The sequence below is a fragment of the Trematomus bernacchii genome, unplaced genomic scaffold (assembly GCF_902827165.1).
Source record: "Trematomus bernacchii unplaced genomic scaffold, fTreBer1.1, whole genome shotgun sequence".
NCBI lineage: Eukaryota > Metazoa > Chordata > Actinopteri > Perciformes > Nototheniidae > Trematomus > Trematomus bernacchii.
Window position 1 is genome coordinate 162,802 of NW_022987905.1, and position 21,009 is coordinate 183,810.

Sequence of the window (21,009 nt, forward strand, 5' to 3'; positions counted from 1 at the left end):
ATACAAAAATCTGTGGGATGAAAAGAGGCTTTGGTTTCTTACCTTTCGATTTTTTGGACATTGAACAGTTCCTTCTTATCATTCCACAGTAAAAAAAAAAAATGAATCCCCGGTCTCTTGCCTAATAACTGTAATTATAATAACACAGTGTGTTGAAAGTGACTTGTTACTTACTTGGAATAGGCCTACCCATCATTCCACCACCAGATGCACCACCTCCACACATGGCCATCATTGGCACTTCCGGGGGGAAAAAACATACATACTGTAAGTCCTAGTCTTTTGCAAAAGTCACTTCAATTACTGGCTGATTTTACAATATTTCCAAAAAGCAACACTTTTCAATAAACCATGGAATAAATATATTTACTGTAAAAGCACAAAAAGTCAAGGGAACGATTAAGAAAAAATAGCAAACTAGCAAACTAGTATTTATCCTAAATTTTCTTGAATGTTTTGAGTGTGCTCCCCAAATGCAAAACTTTCCAGAAGCACCTCAATAGAGCCTTGTTTCTTACTGGATGTTGGAACATTTCGGCGCACCAGGGGTCCTTGAATCGTCTCTCCGTTGCCTTTTTTGACAGCAATGAAGGCAGTGAAGGCACTGCTCACTCCTGATTGGACGCTGAGCTCCACCACCTTCTTCTTCACTCCTTCATCTGGCTGTCCTCTGCACTCCATCTCCTCCATCTCCAGGGAGCGAATCAGAGTCCGAGCAGCCAACCTGTGCACCGTTAATCTGCGGATAGGAGAGAGTAAACATCGATCAAGTATGAGTCCCACATGCAAGTTTATCTAAAGACATACAGGTCTTAAACATAGGGTTCATGTATTATCTGCAATCAGAATCAGTTGATTTAAAATGGCATCTCTAAAGCAAAGGAAAGAATGTCCTTCCAATACAAATGTCGGGCAAATATTAAGTAATTAATTGTAGTTATGTCATGCTCTTAAGGCGCAATGCTGTAATAAATATCTTTATATACTGTACTTAATTGGGGCAAATTACATGATCCAAGACAAGTCATACAAATCAATTGGGGGACAAAAAGATCATTAGTGTCATTTATCCAATTCAGGAGATGCTTTTATTATTGCAACTGCTCCAACATCCCTCGTTTTCTACTTTAGCAAAATGGCTTAAACATTCACATTCATCATAGATATTATAATCTAAATTCACAGATAATAATAATAAGTCTGAATAATGCCTGTTTTACCCAGAGTCCTCTGCAGGTTTGAGGCTGAAGTGGAGCTTGTTCTGAGAGGGATGCCCTGCCAGGCTGTACTTCACCGTCACAGAGCCCTCTGCTGCCTCTGGACTCTGAGAGAGCATCACAGTGTTGGTGACGGTCAAATAATACTCAAAGTCATACATTATTTGTGTTTGGCTTCAACATTTACAGTTTGTTTTGATTCTGCCTGTGTTAAAAGATTTCTTAAAAAAAAAAAAAAACAGTCACCAGAATGCCACAAAATTACTTTTAATTACAACCACTCTAAGTCTACACTGTGACACTACTGAGCAATGACATATGGAACTAAAAGTTAATATACAGCACTCCAGTGAGCAGCAAACCCATGGATTATCGTAAGGTATAGCACAATATATATATACAATATATGTGTGTTGTGAATTGACTTAATACAGTCGTTATTCATTTTCACTCTTAACAACCTCATAGTTTGTATTGTTAGGGCACATTACATTTGCACCCTGAATATTCTTGAAATACATTTGGTCTAGAGAAGTTTTATTGGTCCTTCATAAGAATCTAAAGGATGGGATGGGGCTGCACTTACCTGTCCAGTGAGCTGGGCATAAATCAGTGACCTTTGACCCTGGAAAAGTGAAGTGATTGGTGGTGAGAGAACAGTGACAGAGGCTCCCTTCGGCAAATCCCACTTCACTGAGATATCCACCACAGTTGGTTGTAGAGCAAAACGCAGCGACTGCATCACCTGATGAGAAAATGTAATAAAAAAAAATTAGGGACAGCCACTTGGATCTTACTAAATCTATTTAAATACATTTGTAATGATGTCATCCGTCCAAATGTATATAATGACTGTGATGTCTTACTTTGGGTTGCATCCTGTCAGTGCCTGTGATGAACTGAGCGTGACCTCCTCCTTCTTTGGCCAACCCATTGATAAGAGCAGAGCTGGCCCCTCCACCAATCCCGAAAGAGAAACACCTACACAACACAAAGCATTAGAACATGGGACATATTCTGTGGATTCTGTGATCGTTTGCTGTGTTTTGGTGCGTTCACCTGTGGGAACCTGAATTCTTCTTCACCAGATTGATTACTTCTTTGGTGTTCCCCACTTCTCCGTCAGTGAACACAAATAGCTAAGGAGGAGAGTTTACATAGCACTTAAAGAAACATAACATCACACCCAAAAATGTGCAGCATGTGTTGAGTCATCCACTTTATTCTCTGAAACACACATGGTTTAAACGGTAAATTGCAAAGAACAAGGTGTGGCTGAATGTGTGGGGAAATATTTTCACAACCTGTCTAACGTGTGTGTGTGGGGTGTGTATTACTTGTCTAGGTTGATTGGGAATGCAAGCATGGCTGTAAATGTCTTTGAGGGGCCTCAGGATCTCAGTTCCTCCCAGATTTGCTTCCATCTCTCCAACTTTCTTCAGAGCCTCTTCCATGGTCTCCTGGCTGTACTCCACACTCTTACTGCAACCAATGTGCATATTCATGCACAAGCATTAACACCAAAGACAGGAATGAATGTGTTGGGTAATAGTGAGAGACTTACGGGAAGATGTGTTCATGACTGGACCCGAAACTGTAGATGTTGAAAAAGCAGCCCATTGGTAGACTCTTCAACAGGAGCAGCAGAGTATCCTGGAGAGAGGAGATAATAGATGGTAACGCCACTATGTCTAAAAGACTGATTATACCCTACAAATAAAAGATAATGCATACCCTGGCACTCTTTATACGGTCCCCCTGCATGCTGCCAGATCGATCCAATAAGAACACAAACTCTCCACATGAGGCGAGTGAAGACATCACAGCCTGGGAGAACTCAGGGTACAGACTCAGCATCACCACTGGATCCCCCATCAGAGTGCCTGAAACACAGGAGAGACACAATTAATGACCACCACCACTAGAAACTCAAAATAAAAATGTTGAATAATCTCTATTGTCATTATACTGAGGTTTAATGGAAAAGACACAAGAGCATATCAAGGCATTTTCCTTTAGATAGAGGTGGATGACAATGGAACACCTTCACTAAAGTGCACTCACCAGACTTGGCAGAGGTCTGTCCTGCCTCCACCACAGCTGTGGGCTGGTGGGCATCTTTGTAATAAATCAGAAGTTCAACATCTCTGTCAAACTTGTGTCCTGCAGCCAGCTTGACCTGCAGTTCACAGTAAAAACACACTGATTATCTGAGTAAAGAGGAAGAACCACATTATGGAAACATCAGCACTCTACCCACCGTGGCCTGGCTCTGCTCCGTGTTCAGATACTCCAGAGGGTCCAGGGGACAGTTGGACTCTACTTTAGAGACTGGACGAGGAGAGGACACTCGGGCAGAGAAAGACAGACTGTAGGGCACCAGAGAGGCGGGAACAGAGGTCACCTGGACACTGCCACCTTCACTACCTGTAAACAACCAGAGACACATTAGGAATTCTATTGTAAACACATGTGTTGGCCAAGTGCAACTGTGAGTGACAGAGGGAGGTCAGAGAAAGAAAATTGCAATTACCAACTGAAAGACTTGATATTACTTTAAACAAGGCACCAACATACAGAACAACATGCCAACTATTATATTAAAATGAATGTATATTTTTTAGGGCTGTCAGTCGATTAAAATATTTAATCGCGATTAATCGCATGATTGTCCATAGTTAATCGCGATTAATCGCAAATTAATCGCACATTTTTTATCTGTTCTAAATGTACCTTATGGCGCATTTTCATTGCAGCGCGTAGCTCGCTTTAAGCGTGCCGTGTCGTGCCGTCCCCTTTTTTGGTTGTGCTTCCACTAGGCCTCGTTCCGGCACGGCACGGCGCGGGGCCACTTTTTCCCCTCTTTTCTGGCCCTAGAAAATTGTGGTTCTATCGGGGCCAACAAACAGGGCTGAGTCGGGCTGAGTATGCTAAACTAGAGAGAGGAGCGCTGGCAAGAGGGCTAGAACTACAACAAGATGGACATATTTGACCGTGATTTAATTGTAATACACGTTTCAAAATGATGCCGAAGTAACAACATACTGATACCGGTTAGTAAAAACCATGAATTAATGCTTTGACAAGTCTGCAGACAGACGGCAGGCGAAAAACCTTTTAAAATTCGTGTTTTTCTAGATGGAGATTGGCTAAGCTAACGCAGTATATGCCCCGACCGTCCACACTCACAACAACGGCCTATACAGACATAAATAAAGCAGCGACTGTATTCACCATGACACAGGCAGTCTGTGGTTTGTACTTGTTTAACTTGTGTCGAGTTTCTGAACATATATAAGGAGCTGTGAGCTCTGAGTGCTCACAGCTAACGGCTGTGTTGTGTTTCTGGATTTCTCATTGAAGATGACGTCACGGCTCCGCCTACACTGCGTTACTATAGTAACTACCCCAGTTCCTAAACTGTAATGGAAGCGCAGCATGAAGTGAGTCGGCCCTGTTAAGGCCCAACGCGGCCAAGCCGTACCGAGCCGTACCGAGTGTGGCCGAGGCCGACCGTGTAGTGGAAATGCGCCATTAGAGGGATATCTTTCAAGTTTTTAATACTCTTATCAACATATGAGTGGACAAATATGCTTTATATGTTTGTTTATTATCATTTGAACAATGACAAATATTCTCATGAATATTAAACACAACAACCTCTGAACATTACAAATATTCGCTTCAATTCAACCTAGAACCTCTCTCATACAATAATTGTGTGTGTGTGTGTGTGTGTGTGTGTGTGTGTGTGTGTGTGTGTGTGTGTGTGTGTGTGTGTGTGTGTGTGTGGACACTATGATGGATCGTTGGAGGAGCTATGTGCAGCTCAAGGCATATATGCTCCAACGGGAGCTGCCTGGATGCTGCAATCATGTTGCGCGCACTATCCGTGCTGAGTGTGCTGACTTTGCGTACAATGTCCCACTGTCTGGCTACCTGCATAAAGTCAAGTGCTCGGCGCAGTTGTCGGCGAAATGTCATTGAAACAGCTCCTTATATCCGTTAGCGCAGCTAGCTAGCACCAGATGCTAACAACAACAACACGTAAGGTGTGCCTCGCTCGCGCGAGTCGCACCACACATACACACTCCCTCCCGGTCCTCCCGATGGCCAGTCCGGGCCTGCCAGTGAGCGTGGAAGTGTGGTCTGCCACAAGCGGGCGGTAGGAGCGGGGCTGTCAGCATCAGCTTGTCGATGGTATTTTAAACTCGATGCGCTCTGAAACTACGGCGGCCGAGGACAAAAAATACACATGCGTTAATCGCGTTAAAATAATTAGTGGCGTTAATTTTTTTTTGCGTTAACGCGTTATTAACGCGTTAACTTGACAGCCCTAATATTTTTGTATAAGCTTATTCTATAGTAAATATGCATATAAGGTCATGTTATAGCTAGTCTTTTCTGTTTCAATTGATGTACCCTACTATTAATTAATTACAATAATATACATGACTTAATCCGTTTTTCTTTTCATTGTAAGTTTATTGCTATTTTATTCCTGTTGGCCTTTTCATTTAATACCGATAATAAAACCAAAGGAGAACATAAGCATTTTTATGGCCACACTTCAGGACTTTTGGGGAAGTCGCAAGACAATACAGTCAACAGCAGGTGAAATATTGTGTTGGCAATCTTTTTTTAAACGGTAAACTGTTGCATGTGACTGTTGCAATGAACCCCTCTGTATGAACAGGTATAGTGTACATTACACTAAAGCTTAAAGGTTTCTGATGAAAGTGTTGGCTGGTTTTCCTACCCTGTGGATGGTAGCGAGGGTTGAGCACAGCAGGCAGAACAAACCTCAGCCCTTCATCAGCCTGCACAGCCAGCTCAGTGACGTATTCCAGCCTGATGGAGGCGCTCTCTCCTGGAGGCAGACTGCCCACACTCAGAGAGAAAATATCTGGACTCTGATCACTCTCCTCCAACAGGAAGGCCTGCTGACCGGAGCTCAGAGCGTCATCGTACTCCTCACGAGCCTGGGGTACAGAGGACACTTTGAGCAACATTCACTGGGTTTACTGAGTTGTTAAGCTCCATTGTAGTGAGTGTTTCTCCAGCTCACCTTCTGTTTCTCCTTCACCTCAGCCACAATCTGTGTCTGTCCAATCGTAGCACTGAAATGACAGACAGCAGCATCTCCAGGCATAGGGAAGACAAACACAGCCTCCAGTGGTTTGTCCTCCTTGTTCTCATAGTTCAGAGTGGACACCACTGTAGCCACATGGTCCCTCACCTCCAGCTCCACCTCCACACTCTTCAGAGGAACTGACCGAGAAACAAGATAAAATGTGTCAAGTTTCCTAAACTCCTTGTCCATAAAATTGCATGTTCCTTTTTTATTAAAAGCTCCTTTGCTGCCCCCATGTGGCACAAACACGCACTTGCATGGAACACTTTTTCCAAGCGCACACACCTACTCTTTTAGAAAAGCGCTTTATAAGTGTCGTGTATTATTACTATTATTACTAAAAGAACCTTATTAAAGTAAAAGAACAAACTAATTCTTACACACACACAGATGAATGATTAAACACACTTAGTTCTAAATGAAAATCAAATGCAGTGGATGAAGTTCTCTGATATGTTAACTGCTGCTTGCCTATCAAAATATGACCTATGTAAAAGTAGAAAAGTATTACAAAAATTCAGAGGTAACTAAGTACATTTACTCAAGTACTCACTTAAGTACAATTTTGAGAGACTTGTTCTTTACTTGAGTATTTCTATTGTATGCTACTTTGTAGGGGAGACCAGGGACAGTTGGAACACGGGTTGGTTGTAACACCTTCAATATCTCCAATCACAAACAAGCTAGAGTGATGACACTCACTCTGCACATGCGCAGTTAGATGGTGAGATCGATGAGAAAAAACGGAGCCACGTTTGAATTTCTCGCGTAAGATATCGGCAAAAGTGTGTTTCTGAGGTAAAATATTAACTAAAATGATATGATGTATTTTTTGGATACTGTCTTGAGTTCAAATGTCTAGGAATCCAAACTAGTATTATTAGAATCACTGTTTTGTAAGCTACACATATAACTAGCTAAATATGGGTCAAGCTAGCAATCAGGCAGGTTCACAGGGGGTGAAAGCAAGACTGGTGGTCCTGGGACGGTTGTAACGGGACGGTTGTAACATGGCACATTTACAATGATGGCTCATTTGCTTGAATTATCAATTGTTCATTCAAGCATACAGTTGTATTGTTGATTGGTGTGCATTGTCCCTGTAAAAATAAACAGAATAAAATACTGTACAGTAGGCCTAAAGTGTGTGTGTGTGTTTACAGTATGTAAAATGTCAGAAAGAGGAAGACAGACAGGGGAGTGCCACTTGCTCTGCTGCAGATGGGCTCAAATTAAGTTCAGGAGGGCAAATCATTCAGGGAAGTGGCAAAGTCCCTGGATATATGCCATGTCACCCTGTACCGGTTCCATAAGAAGAGGCTGAGGTTGGAGAGTCAGACAAACCCAACAAGAAGCAGAAGATACAGGACTCATCTGATGAAGATGAGGCCCAATACTGCATTGTGTGCCTGGAGAGCTACTCCAGGTCCAAGGAGATCTGGCTGCAGTGTTGCTCCTGTAAAGCCTGGGCACACAAGGACTGCACAGATGGAAGTGCCTTTTACACCTGCCACAACTGTGAATCTGATTAATTCTGGTGTTCTGTTTTAAGTTCTGTTCAAGTTCTGTTAATTGTTCATTGTTTGTTGGAGGATGTGTGAAACCCCATTAAAATCTTGTTGCCTTAGAATTTGACTGCTTTCCCTATTTTTTGTCATGTAGTGTGAAAAAAGGGAACCGTTATTAACATGTTACAACCGTGCCTGGCATGTGCTACAACTGTCCCTGTACACAAGGACAGTTGTAACAGTTGAGTTTTTTTTTTTAAATACATTTTCCAACCTGTACTTATTTCATAAAAACATCTTAAATACATTGTTTCAGTAGCTGACATATTGATAATGTATAATATAGCAAAATGGCTATCCTATTGTAAATGGTTTTTTACTTATTGGGGAAAAACCCAAAAAGTGTTGCAACTATCCCTGGTCTCCCCTACTTCTACACCACTTCAGAGGTAAATCGTGTACTTTTGCTCCACTACATTTATTTTGTACCTTTAGTTACTTTACAGATTTGGATTAATAATGTGAAATATAATCAACTCTTAAATAAGACTTAAATTACACCTGGAGTACATTCACAATCTACCCTGTAGTATACAAAGTCATTAAAAATAATTGCACCTTTACCAGCTTTGATAAGACATTAATGCATCAATAATTATAATCAAAACATATAATAGCCTATATATAATTCTGAAATGGAGCAAACTCTCATAACTCTTTACCTGGTTCCTTCCCGGAAGTGAGCAGACCACAGCAGATCATTGTTGTACCTATGAGAGGGGAGGATAGTCAGTTACATTTCCTGTAACGTTTCAATACTACTTTTATCATTTTCGAATCATAGATTTACGATTTGAAAATTATAAAAGTAGGGTAGACATGTGGAGATTATCCGACTGAGCAAAACGTGATCCGTCTCTTAAATGTGTGTCAACCACAGACCTTATTTCGAGCCATTTTCCAAAATCCTATGGAGAAATTGCATTGCTTTTTTGTCGAGGGAACGGGAAGGTACCCATGCGCGGCTTACTTCCGGGTTTTAGGACGCGTCACTGCACCACTCTATTTGTAGCTAAATTATACTTGAAAGATCTTCTGCCAAAGACTTTTTTAAATACTTTTTGATTTTCGTCAAATTTGTATTAGTTTGCTTGTGAGCTTAATTGTTATTTAAACAAAATGCTGTCATATCAACATCGTCATATTTACGACGCTGAACTTGGCTTCCGATTCAGAGCTTCCGATTCGGCAGTTAAGGGGAAAGTTAAGGGAAATTTAATTTACAGCGCTGAGCGAACAATCCTCCGTGTTTCAACCTCTTAAATCGCTGCATAGCCGATTTATTTGGACTGGATTATCCCAGAGGGTCTAAACATTCTTTATAACACAGTTTTAGATTTGTGAAACCTTAATTCTATTTGTGAAAATACAAAAAAGGGAGATTTCAGTGCTTTTTCGCATCCTGGCCACATTAGACCAGGGGCCTCATTTATAAAGGGATATACGCTCAAAAAATGGCGTACGCCAGTTTCTACGCAATGTTTGCGATTTATAAAATACTAACTTGACGGGAAAATGTGCTGTCCTCCACGCAAACTCTAACCCATGCGTACGCACTAAGCACACAAACGGGAGAGACGAGAAACTGCGACACCGTTGGCAGAAGGAAGAATGGAGAGAAATATGTGGAAATAATACCATAAATAAAATGTTACCTCTCATTTATCAAATATGAAGAATTCATTTTCAAACATTGATTAAAGCCAATCTTAAAATGATTAAACAAACGCCTGTTTGAGACTCCTCAGTGCACACAAAAACATAAGTTGGAGAAATATATAAATACAGATATGTTATTTAAAACCACCTCGAATATGTTGTGTTACTGTTATGAAATGTTTTCTCATAAATTATGCGGTAAGCAGGAGGACAGAATTACGTCTAAACTGACGCCGTTTTGCATTTCTATAGGTTGTAGATACGAGCATGGTTTTATATACTATCACGTTTAATCGTGTTTTATGCCGTTTGCCAAGACTTGATAAGTCGCTCGTAAAAGACAGGAGGTATGGAAACTAAGAACACCAAAGGCCTATGTGGTAAATTGTACAGCTAATACAACACAACACAGTTGTATTTCCTTTAACTGGTGGATTATGGATATATAGTTGCTGATCGACAGCTGGAACACAAACCACCAAATACAACAAAATAATTCAGATCCAGTCGTCATGACTCCACTCCGGAGGGATTCCCCGATCATTTCTTACAGTTTCTCATCAAGGGGGTGTCTCCTGTCCCCGGTACAAACACACTGCCTGAGGAAGGTTATGTGTAATTTTTTTGTCATTAACTTTTTTCGGACCACTTATTTATTTATTTTGGTGACGATCCGACCTCCATGCTGCTACTCTGGTTCAAACTGCATCCACCAAACAATATGATTTATCTCCACCTCCCCACAATAACCTAAATCTGACACGGTGTGAGATGTCTTTTTTAGCTGTTCTATCGTCATTTCCTGCGATCTACTTCATGCAGTCAGTCAAAATGAATGAATGAATGGGCGTTTCTTTGACTATTTATAGGCAAATATGGGCGTTACGTGAAGCCTGCAAAAGCTGCGCCGCATTTCGAGTCGATTGTGATTTAAAAAGGGAAACAGGCGTAGGAAGTGCCGGTACGCACTTCCCTCGCCGGTACGCAATGTTTTGTGAATCGGAAAATGTCTGAACATTTCTGTACCTATTTTTTTGCTTTGTACTACGTAAGCAACCTTCTCACGTCAATCCTACGCAAGGCGTTATAAATGAGGCCCCTGGTCCTGATCTAAAAATCTAAAAATGTTTGGTTTTTGTGACCAGTTAAGACTCATTAAGGCCATTGTTTCCCTTCATAAGTGCAACTACGGAAGTGGATTGGAGTCTTTCAGAGCCTGTCACAGTTCCAGATCATACCAGTGTAAAGCTATATGTACATTAGTAATCATAGTTTTTCTATGTCAAAAAAAGTATTCAATATCAAAACTTGCTAAACATGCTCACTTTATTATATTTGTGTTGCAAAGGTCATGCCACAGTCTGATAAGCATAACTTGTTTAAGAATTCAAAATGCAGCCCCCACTTCAATCCATAAAGCATTCCAAATATATATATATCATGTGCAGTGCTCATTAGTAGCCGTCATCCCATGCAGTTGAAATATACTAGGACCAGAGCAAGGCAGCGTTACACTGGTGAGTACATGTGAAAGGATTTCAGGAGCCTTTTGCTTTATTTACATTATTTTAGTGGTTTGAGTAAGACTACTTTTTAGAAATTCTAACAATGTATTTTTGAAAATGTATGAAACTAAAAAAAGTCTCCATACCTGTTAAATAACAAACTAACTTTCTACAAATAAATTCAAGATGTTTTTTAAGATAGACTATATACATGTTCTGAAGCCACTGTGGCCTCAGGATGCTTCCGACACAACATTCAATAGCTTTAGCCAACGAGCTGCTGGGTCAGGTGAGGCTGCAGCAGCTCTGTGCCCTGATGTGAGCTACATAATCTGTCTTTTGGAGTATGTGGTGTTCTAAGGCTCTGTGCCTGTTAGCATGTTAGCTTAGCTCCTGCTGGGTGACAGACCCTGCAGTTTGTGATGGACTCTTACCGCTGATGCACTGGCAGAAAGAACATAATTGCGAGGCCTGGGGCCTCATTTATAACGCCTTGCGTAGGATTGACGTAGGAAGGTTGCTTACGTAGTACAAAGCACAAAAATAGGTACATACATTTTCTGCCATTTTCCGATTCACAAAACATTGCGTACCGGCGAGGGAAGTGCGTACGGCACTCCCTACGCCTGTTTCTCTTGATAAATCACAATCGACTCGTAACGCCCATATTTGCCTATAAATAGTCAAAGAAACGCCCATTAATTCATTCATTTTGACTGACTGCATGAAGAAGATCGCAGGAAATAACGATAGAACAGCTAAAAAAGACATCTCACACCGTGTCAGATTTAGGTTATTGTGGGGAGGTGGAGATAAATCATATTGTTTGGTGGATGCAGTTTGAACCAGAGTAGCAGCATGGAGGTCGGATTGTCACCAAAATAAATAAATAAGTGGTCCGAAAAAAGTTAATGACAAAAAAATTACACATAACCTTCCTCAGGCAGTGTGTTTGTACCGGGGACAGGAGACCCCCCCTTGATGAGAAACTGTAAGAAATGATCGGGGAATCCCTCCGGAGTGGAGTCATGACGACTGGATCTGAATTATTTTGTTGTATTTGGTGGTTTGTGTTCCAGCTGTCGATCAGCAACTATATATCCATAATCCACCAGTTAAAGGAAATACAACTGTGTTGTGTTGTATTAGCTGTACAATTTACCACATAGGCCTTTGGTGTTCTTAGTTTCCATACCTCCTGTGTTTTACGAGCGACTTATCAAGTCTTGGCAAACGGCATAAAACACGATTAAACGTGATAGTATATAAAACCATGCTCGTATCTACAACCTATAGAAATGCAAAACGGCGTCAGTTTAGACGTAATTCTGTCCTCCTGCTTACCGCATAATTTATGAGAAAACATTTCATAACAGTAACACAACATATTCGAGGTGGTTTTAAATAACATATCTGTATTTATATATTTCTCCAAGTTATGTTTTTGTGTGCACTGAGGAGTCTCAAACAGGCGTTTGTTTAATCATTTAAAGATTGGCTTTAATCAATGTTTGAAAATGAATTCTTCATATTTGATAAATGAGAGGTAACATTTTATTTATGGTATTATTTCCACATATTTCTCTCCATTCTTCCTTCTGCCAACGGTGTCGCAGTTTCTCGTCTCTCCCGTTTGTGTGCTTAGTGCGTACGCATGGGTTAGAGTTTGCGTGGAGGACAGCACATTTTCCCGTCAAGTTAGTATTTTATAAATCGCAAACATTGCGTAGAAACTGGCGTACGCCATTTTTTGAGCGTATATCCCTTTATAAATGAGGCCCCTGGTCTCCTGAAAAGCAGGTGCAGCCTACAAACAAGAGCAGGGAGGAGGAGACACATGTTGGCACAGTCATGCATTACAATCATAAAGCAGAACAACAAAAACAGTTAGCCAAAAGCAAAGCTGGATCATTTATTAATTGCTGTTAAAGCATAAACAGTTAGAATGCTTTAGTAAGTTTTGCTTGAACTTTAATAAAATGATCCTGTGAGGATAATAAGTTAATTTGAAGCAGACTCAGTGTCAGGGTTGGGGAAAAATAGGACCCAAATGCAGTAAAAGGACTAAAAGGTCAGGTAACAAAAAGCGAGCTTTATTTCCCAAAGCTGACAAAAGAAAACAAGGAACAACTTAACATACCAAAACCGGGGGAGTACGAGGAAGGATCAGGACAAAAAACCTCAGGAACAAACATGGAGCGTGACAGGTAGCATGGACAAGAGCAAAGAGACTAACAGGTATCATAGACGAGAAACGACGACGAACAGACATGGAGCACAGGGGAAGACAAGACAAGATGCGAAAGAAGCACTGAAATCTCCCTTTTTAAAATGTTCACAAATAGAATTAAGGTTTCACAAATCTGAAACTGTGTTATAAAGAATGTTTAGACTCTCTGGGATAATCCAGTCCAGATTTGATGAGTCTAGGTATAGTGGTTTTAGATCAGGACCTGGTCTAATGTGGCCAGGATGCGAAAAAGCACTGAAATCTCTCTTTTTTGTATTTTCACAAATAGAATTAAGGTTTCACAAATCTGAAACTGTGTTATAAAGAATGTTTAGACCCTCTGGGATAATCCAGTCCAAATAAATCGGCTATGCAGCGATTTAAGAGGTTGAAACACGGAGGATTGTTCGCTCAGCGCTGTAAATTAAATGTCCCTTAACTTTCCCCTTAACTGCCGAATCCGAAGCTCTGAATCGGAAGCTAACTTCAGCGTCGTGTCATATTTGACAAGTGGCTTTGTGAAATGAATGGCTCAATAAAACTGTGTCTGGTCATCAATGATCATTCTAAAGTTATACGAATACAAAACTCTCAGGAGAACTATGCTTTTGAATTGTTTTTTAATTAAGTGAAACTAATTTAAACACCTGTCAATAATCTAAAAACGGATACGTTGCAACCAGCGACATATTCACTGTCACAATCCTGCACTGTGAGAACATGCTTAGTATTTTATTTCGTCTAGACCTCCCGGAAGTGTTTTTTTATTTGTATAACTTGTTTGTTGCTTGACAACATTCGTGTTATGCCAAATTACATTTAACATAGTAACATCTGTTGGCCTATTATTGTTTGATATGTAAAGACATGCCTACCTTAGAAGAGAAGGGTGCACGCGCCTGGACAGTCCTCGGTGTTATTTCCTCCTGCAGAAATGTGGAGAAGCTTACTGTAAAACCCATACATACGAGTTGGGCTTGATTCATGACGAAGCATCGGGCGGAGCTTGGAGACGACAGTTTCTGTTTTGGAACTGGCCAGAGGTGGGGGTAGTTAAGTAAAAGTAGAAGTACCAGAGTGTAAGATTACTCTGCTACAAGTAAAAGTCCTGCATTCAAAATGTTACTCAAGTAAAAGTACCAAAGTATTCGCATCAGAATATACTCAGATACTCATTCTGCAAATTGGTCCAATAATATATGTTTTGATTATAATTATTGATGCATGAATGTGTTTATCAAAGCTGGTAAAGGTGCTCATTTTAATGACTTTGTTTACTGCAGGTAGATTGTGAATTTACTCCAGATGTAACTAAAGTCTTATTCAAGGGTTGATTATATTTCACATTATTAATCGAAATTTTCAGTAACTCAAGGTATTAAATAAATGTAGTGGAGTAAAAGTACCCTTTTTACCTCTGAATTGTTGTGGGGTAGAAGTACAAAGCAGCAAAAAAGTTAAATACTGAAGTATCTAAAATGTGTACTTAAGTATAGTACTTCCTAGAACCGCCCAACTGAAGCAAACCATTTCCCACCATATCACATTAACTGCTGCTTTATCTATGTATGAGGAAGCAGAGTACACAAATTAACACTAATGACTGTGTATGCTGCACATCAGCCTGTGAGACAGTCTGTCCTTGTCTCCTTGCTTCCTGGCTTTCTAAACTCCTCAGTCCTCACTATCAATATGAGTCAGGAAACATGTGAACGCAGAGTCTTAGTCAAACAGCTGGCAGCCAAAAGTTTCAAAAAGTAAAAGGAACAAGTGGCAAGTGTTAAATTAGTAGGTTTTTTGAGGGAAGATGAAATAATAAATATACGATTTTGCCAGTATTTACATTCAAAGAACACAGTTTGAAGACATTGCAGATCTAAAGTCACATTTTTCTGTCCAATTTGAATTGTTCCAGTATAAACTCCAAACAGGTAATGAAATCAAGGAACAACCGTGGCCCATTTGTATTGTTTTTATTAGATTTGAAGGAAATTAGCACACCCCATATTTGTCATTGCATGTAACATGGATACAGTAAATGGTTATATTGTTAACTCAAATAAGGCTGAGAAAGGACGTACAACAGGACATCATTTTGGCCAATGCTAAAAAACAATCCCTTGGTTTGAAGGACAAAGCCTTAAAATATGTTTTGAGCCTATTAGTATGGTAGTACTCCTATAGTATTTGGTACAAACCAGCGCCATATAGATAGAATTCTATTATACGGCTCTGGTACAAACTATAAACAGACAAGCAGTAAAATAGTTCAGCTTTTGAAAAACATGATGAAATAATCCCTTCATGAGGATACTCTGTGTCCAAAACCACTCACTTGTTTACTCATGTATTATTACCTCGATGTGGTGATCAATTGAACTCTTCTTAATCATAATTTAGCTTGATCAACAACAATTATACTATTTGCATCTATGAATGTGACTGAAATTGATGCAGTGCACTTAATATTAAAAGGGGAGTGATTTAAGACAGATGAGGGAGAGGCAAGCTTACATCCACTTAGGTTTAAGCCATTTCTATGCAGTTTGGCAAGACAATAATGTATGATGAAATGTACATAGTGCAAAGAGTGAAGTGCACTGATAGCAGAATAAAGACAAGGTATTCGAATTACAGTAAATCTGATTTCTGGTAACAATCCTGAGGGAGAAGCCGCTTTAAAAGGCGCGTTCACACCGGAGTACTTTGGAGTACTTTTCCCACAATAGTTAATCAGAACTAAGATATATTTGCGTTCACACCAAAAAGCCCCAGGAACTAAAGTAGTTCAAATTAGTTCATCTGACCCACTTTTCATGGGAGAAAATAGTTCATACGTCTGATTGGCTGTGCGGAATGCAAACCACGCCCGTTTGACTCTGAATTTTTTTTTGTAAGCGGCCATTGTATTTGCTCGCTTCGGCCCTTCGGCCAGCGCACCCGAAGAGATTACTTTTGTGAAAGCAGTTATTATAGCAACACTAAATAAATCATCGGAGCGGTGGAGTGATGAGGATGTGTCGGCGCTTCTGGCGATTTACTCGGAGGACGCGAAGCGCCGCATTCAGAAGCTTCTACTGAATGCAGTTTCCGTGGCTCAGCAAAGTTAGCAGACCTGGCAAAGTCATGTCGGGACGACTACGAAGGTAAAATAAAATACATGCACTGCACTGTTTTAATCTGCACAATACTGGTCTAACAACTGGCTAACAACATCTAGCTAGCTAGCTATTCTCAGCCGTGCCCGCTATGAACACGTTTTGACTTGTGAATAAGTGTGCAATGTTCTGTAATTTGCTTCACTAACTCATGGCACTAATTGTGTGTTTCAGGTGAGGTGTTTCTCTCAGGATTAGAAACTAGTTTTCCCCTCCGGGATAAAACGATAATATAACGTTAGCAATTAGCATGCTAGCTGGACATAATGCTACCTCTAACAATACATTGTAGTTGCTATAATTTCAAGTCATTTGCAACATTCATTCTACATGTTAATGGTAAAAGCTTAAACAGTTGATTACCTGCATGTCACAAAGACTGATGTTCTAATATTTTTGCACATTTAAGTAGAAATTCTATTTATTTTTCCTTTTTTTTATTGATTGTTATAATTGTACTCAGCCATGTTATGTTAGATGTCAATCCACTTACACTGTAACTACTCTGGCCTTGAAAGAAGGTTACACATCTAACTGATGTCCACTAATCCCTATAAAACAAAGTTCAAGCATACATTAAGCACAAAACAATAAATAAGGGCACTTTGATATTTATTTTTTATTTGATATTATTTGATCCTATCTTATCTTCTACTTTACACCTGCATTTTGTACACTGTCCCTGCCTGCACCATGTTCAATGTTGGACAATGTTGTCTCGTTGTTGCGATTAAACTGATCTTGTATCTTGCATATTTCACCTTAGGAAAGCAGGCACGGGATGACAGCTTCCTTGACACCATCATGGCGATGGACCGCTGTGCCATGGTCAGCAAGGAGAATGAGGACCTGCGTGCCAAGGAGATGCAAGACGAACGGCTGCTGCATTCACACAAGGCCCAGGAATCGGACGACCAGCTGCTCATGGTGCCAGGTGGAGCAACAAAATACCTTTCAGGCTGGGCTTCTGGCAGTGCTAAGCGAGCTGATTAAATCCAACAGGCCTTCAATACAAAAATTAAGAAAAACTTGTCGTCATTGATAAACTGTACAATGACTTGTTGGGAGGCGTGTGGTGCAGTGGTCTGGTGTGTTGGTGTTCGGATCAGGGGAGCACAGGTTCAAACCCCACTGCAGTCAGGATGTCGTTGTGTCCCTGGGCAAGACACTTCACCCCAAATTGCCTACACCTGGGACAGTTAATTTTGTATTATTGTGATTATATATATATATGCCACTGTTATTAATACTGACACCTAACTTTGCACTAAGGTGTGTCTGCTGCTGAGCCTACCTATTGTTATTATATATATATATATATATATATATATATATATATATATATTGCCACTGTTATTATATTGTTTTGATACTACTGACACTTATTGATCTGCTGCTGATAAATAAAAGAGAACCTACATGCACGGCACTAGCATCATGACTGTCTTTGTTTAAACCAGCAGCAGTGCAGCGGTACACAGACTAACCTGTGTGTGTGTAACGTAGTTCTTCAGGTGTGTATGCTTAACATGTATGTATTTATCACAGTAAAGATGGTATACACAAAAGCTTTTTAAAGAGCTTTCAACCTCATCCCATTGTCTTTAACACACATTTAACATAATAATATACTCATATTAATATACAAATATACAGTATGAGTACTGTTTTGATACTGACATTTAATCTTTGCACTAAGGTGTGTCTGCACTATTGTAATTGTGTCTGTTGACTGTGGTAAATAAAAGAGAGAACCAAATGCACTGTACCAAAGATCAGCTTTATTGTCAATTTACAATTTCCATGCTATTCAGATGCCTCATAAGGGCTGTGCGCGTGTCTTGCCCCGCGGTGATTTTTTTAGGTTGCGTCTCCCCAACGTTGCTTCAAGGCGAATACAGAGGAGTTGAAAAGAGCCCTTGGACATTCGGAAATCTTTGATCCACTGCATATTGGTGTACGTTGGCACCACCTTCTCCCACCAGGCCGATGTTCTATTGTTCACCCAGAGAGAGCGCGGGACACGACGCGTTCCGTAGTATTCGCATATCTGGAACACATACAAAGACACAAATTAGCCCTACATAACTCCATAAATCCTACATTAGATAGTATTAATGTGATTTAATGAACGTACCATTGCTGTTCTTTGGGCGTGATAACGGTCATTATCCTCAGCTGTCCTACGGCGAAACATGTCCATAGCGTGTGCTTTTCGTCGTCCAATCCTTTTGTTAAGGCTTCTTAACCGCCTTCGCCTTCGCCTCAGCATTTCTATTGCATTTGAATGGTCGATCTGTATTTGTACTTGTGGCTTTGTCAACTCCATACCGTGTCTGAGGTCGGAAGGTAAACGGAAGCATACAGCGGAAGCGGAAGTTTTTTTTTTTCTTCTTCTCTCGGTTTTTTGGCGAATTGCAACTTTAAGGTGCATACCGCCACCTACTGTACTCGCCGTGAAGTTGTTTGCGGCCTGCCAGTAAACCCAAAGCAGAAGAAGAAGAAGTGACGTCAGCGGCTCATTTGCCTAATCCACCCCCAGGAACTCATTTTGGTGTGAACGCGATCTGCTTTAGTTCATCAGAACTAAAAGAGCTCTCATGAACTAAAGTTCTCATGAACTATTGTGGGAAAAGTACTTTGAAAGTACTTTGAAAGTACTTTGAAAACCTCAGATTCCCAGGGCATCTTTCTGCACCTTACAACCCAACAGAGAGTGCGCGGAAGTTGTATGTGAAGTCTGAGAGCGTGTAGCTCCCGTAGCAAACTTTTTGAGAAGTCAGATTATGATCAGATGAGCAAGTTGATCACTCAAAGTTTATAGCGAAATACGATGTGGGGAATGTAATGCCATCGAAGAAACCAAACAAAAAGGCTAAAGTGCCATTGAATGAGAGCAGCGGTCTTTCGGGAGGGAGTGACACACAAGCAGCAGAGGAGAACGCCATGGAAAGCGGGGCCTCGCAGGTGAACCACTCGGAGCTGTCGTCGGTACTAATACGCACCATAATAAGAGAGGAGATAGGGGGCGCTTTCGAGAAATTCCAGCCGCAGCTTGATGCTTTAAAGGGAGAACTTGACTCATGTTGTCAGAAGTTGAGATTGCATACAGGATTGGGCAGGGGACTGATTTGAGACCCAGACCTATGATTGTCACTATGCAGAGATATCAAGCTAAGGAAGCTATCTTGAAGCTGGCAAGAAGCAAGGGAGAGATTATTTTCCGTGACATGCGAGTGAAGATATTTCCTGATATTACTCCGGATATTGCCAGGAAGAGAGCCCTATTCAATGACGTCAGGATGAAGCTGCGCAAGGCTGAGGTGAGGCATGGACTATTGTTCCCCGCAACGCTCATCATAACCTTCAATGGACAAACCAAACTTTATCTGGACTGTAGTGAAGCTGAGCATTTCTATAAAACAGTGATAAGCCCGGTTTCAGTTCAAACCAGAAATGAAGGTGGGAAATGACTGATGGACATGACCTGATAGATGGTATGATTATACATATAGGAGAAGAAATTAATTGCATTATGAAAATGGGAATTGTTGCAGTTTTGGTGATTTCCACAATTGTTTTATTTTCTTGTAGACCAATATTCCCTGGTCTATGAGTTATCCACTCATTTATTTGAAGTTATTTACTTCATCATCTGCGAGTATGAATTTATGTTTATTAGATTTTGAATAGAGACAAATTTCAACTGGTCTCTATTGTTGTTCATTCCTCCTAAAATGTAATTTTGATGTATTGATTAGATCTAGTGTTGCGAGACATTACCATGAATCTATTTCATACTATTATTTAAAAATGTTTTGGAGCTACCAGGAGGCTCGTCTAATTGAGCGAGTGAGTATGCACATTTATAGCAATCTATGTAGAGATACATGTTGGGTTATGTATGTGATGGTATGTGTGGTTTAAATTGTGTTACATGTATGTTTTAGTTCAGCTCTCAATTTGATAGGAAGTGAAAAAGAGATAACATTTAAATTGCCACCTTAATGTTGAATAAGTTACCAAGTAAAGGGTTTAAATTGGCTCATATAAATATATGTAGTCTAAGAAATAAAGTGTCTGAGATAGAGGAAATATTATCATGTGGTATTCATTTGTTAGCAATATCTGAAACTCACTTAGATGACACATTTAATGACGCTGCTGTGGACATTGATAGATATAGAATATTTAGAAAGGACAGGAATGCATATGGAGGTGGGGTGGCAGTATACATTCAAAAGCAAATACCAGCTAAAGTGAGATATGATTTGATGTCTGCTGATATTGAAGTACTTTGGTTGCAAATTCATTTACCTCACTTGAAACCTTTGTTGGTAGGATGTTGTTACAGACCTCAAAATGCAAACTTAATTTATTTAGACAAATTATGTGAAATGTTAGATAAAGTTTGTGATCTTGACAGAGATTTATTTTATCGGAGATTTAAATATTGACTGGAATATGTTGCACTGTGCCCTTAAAAACAAGCTGCAGACAATAACTAATACTTGTAACTTGGTACCAATGGTGACTAA

General features: G+C 40.2%; 1 protein-coding gene across 45 annotated transcripts in view; it reads right to left on the minus strand.

Moving 5' to 3' along the window:
- Positions 1-21,009, minus strand: part of LOC117470176 (von Willebrand factor A domain-containing protein 5A-like) — a 71,489-nt gene that overhangs the window by 13,210 nt on the left and 37,270 nt on the right. For 4 of the 45 annotated variants that reach the window (XM_034114828.1, XM_034114799.1, XM_034114798.1 and 1 more), the window contains exon 16: positions 175-240. The exons of 39 other annotated variants lie outside the window; for them this stretch is intronic. In XM_034114828.1, coding sequence (XP_033970719.1) covers positions 175-240 — 66 coding nt within the window. Of the gene's footprint in view, positions 1-174; positions 241-518; positions 740-1,220; positions 1,325-1,803; positions 1,963-2,083; positions 2,199-2,276; positions 2,357-2,554; positions 2,700-2,781; positions 2,871-2,951; positions 3,101-3,281; positions 3,397-3,477; positions 3,645-5,976; positions 6,200-6,285; positions 6,489-8,581; positions 8,630-14,188; positions 14,287-21,009 lie in introns of those variants that run through there. 2 more of the 45 variants (XM_034114809.1, XM_034114790.1) reach the window with 2 other exon arrangements.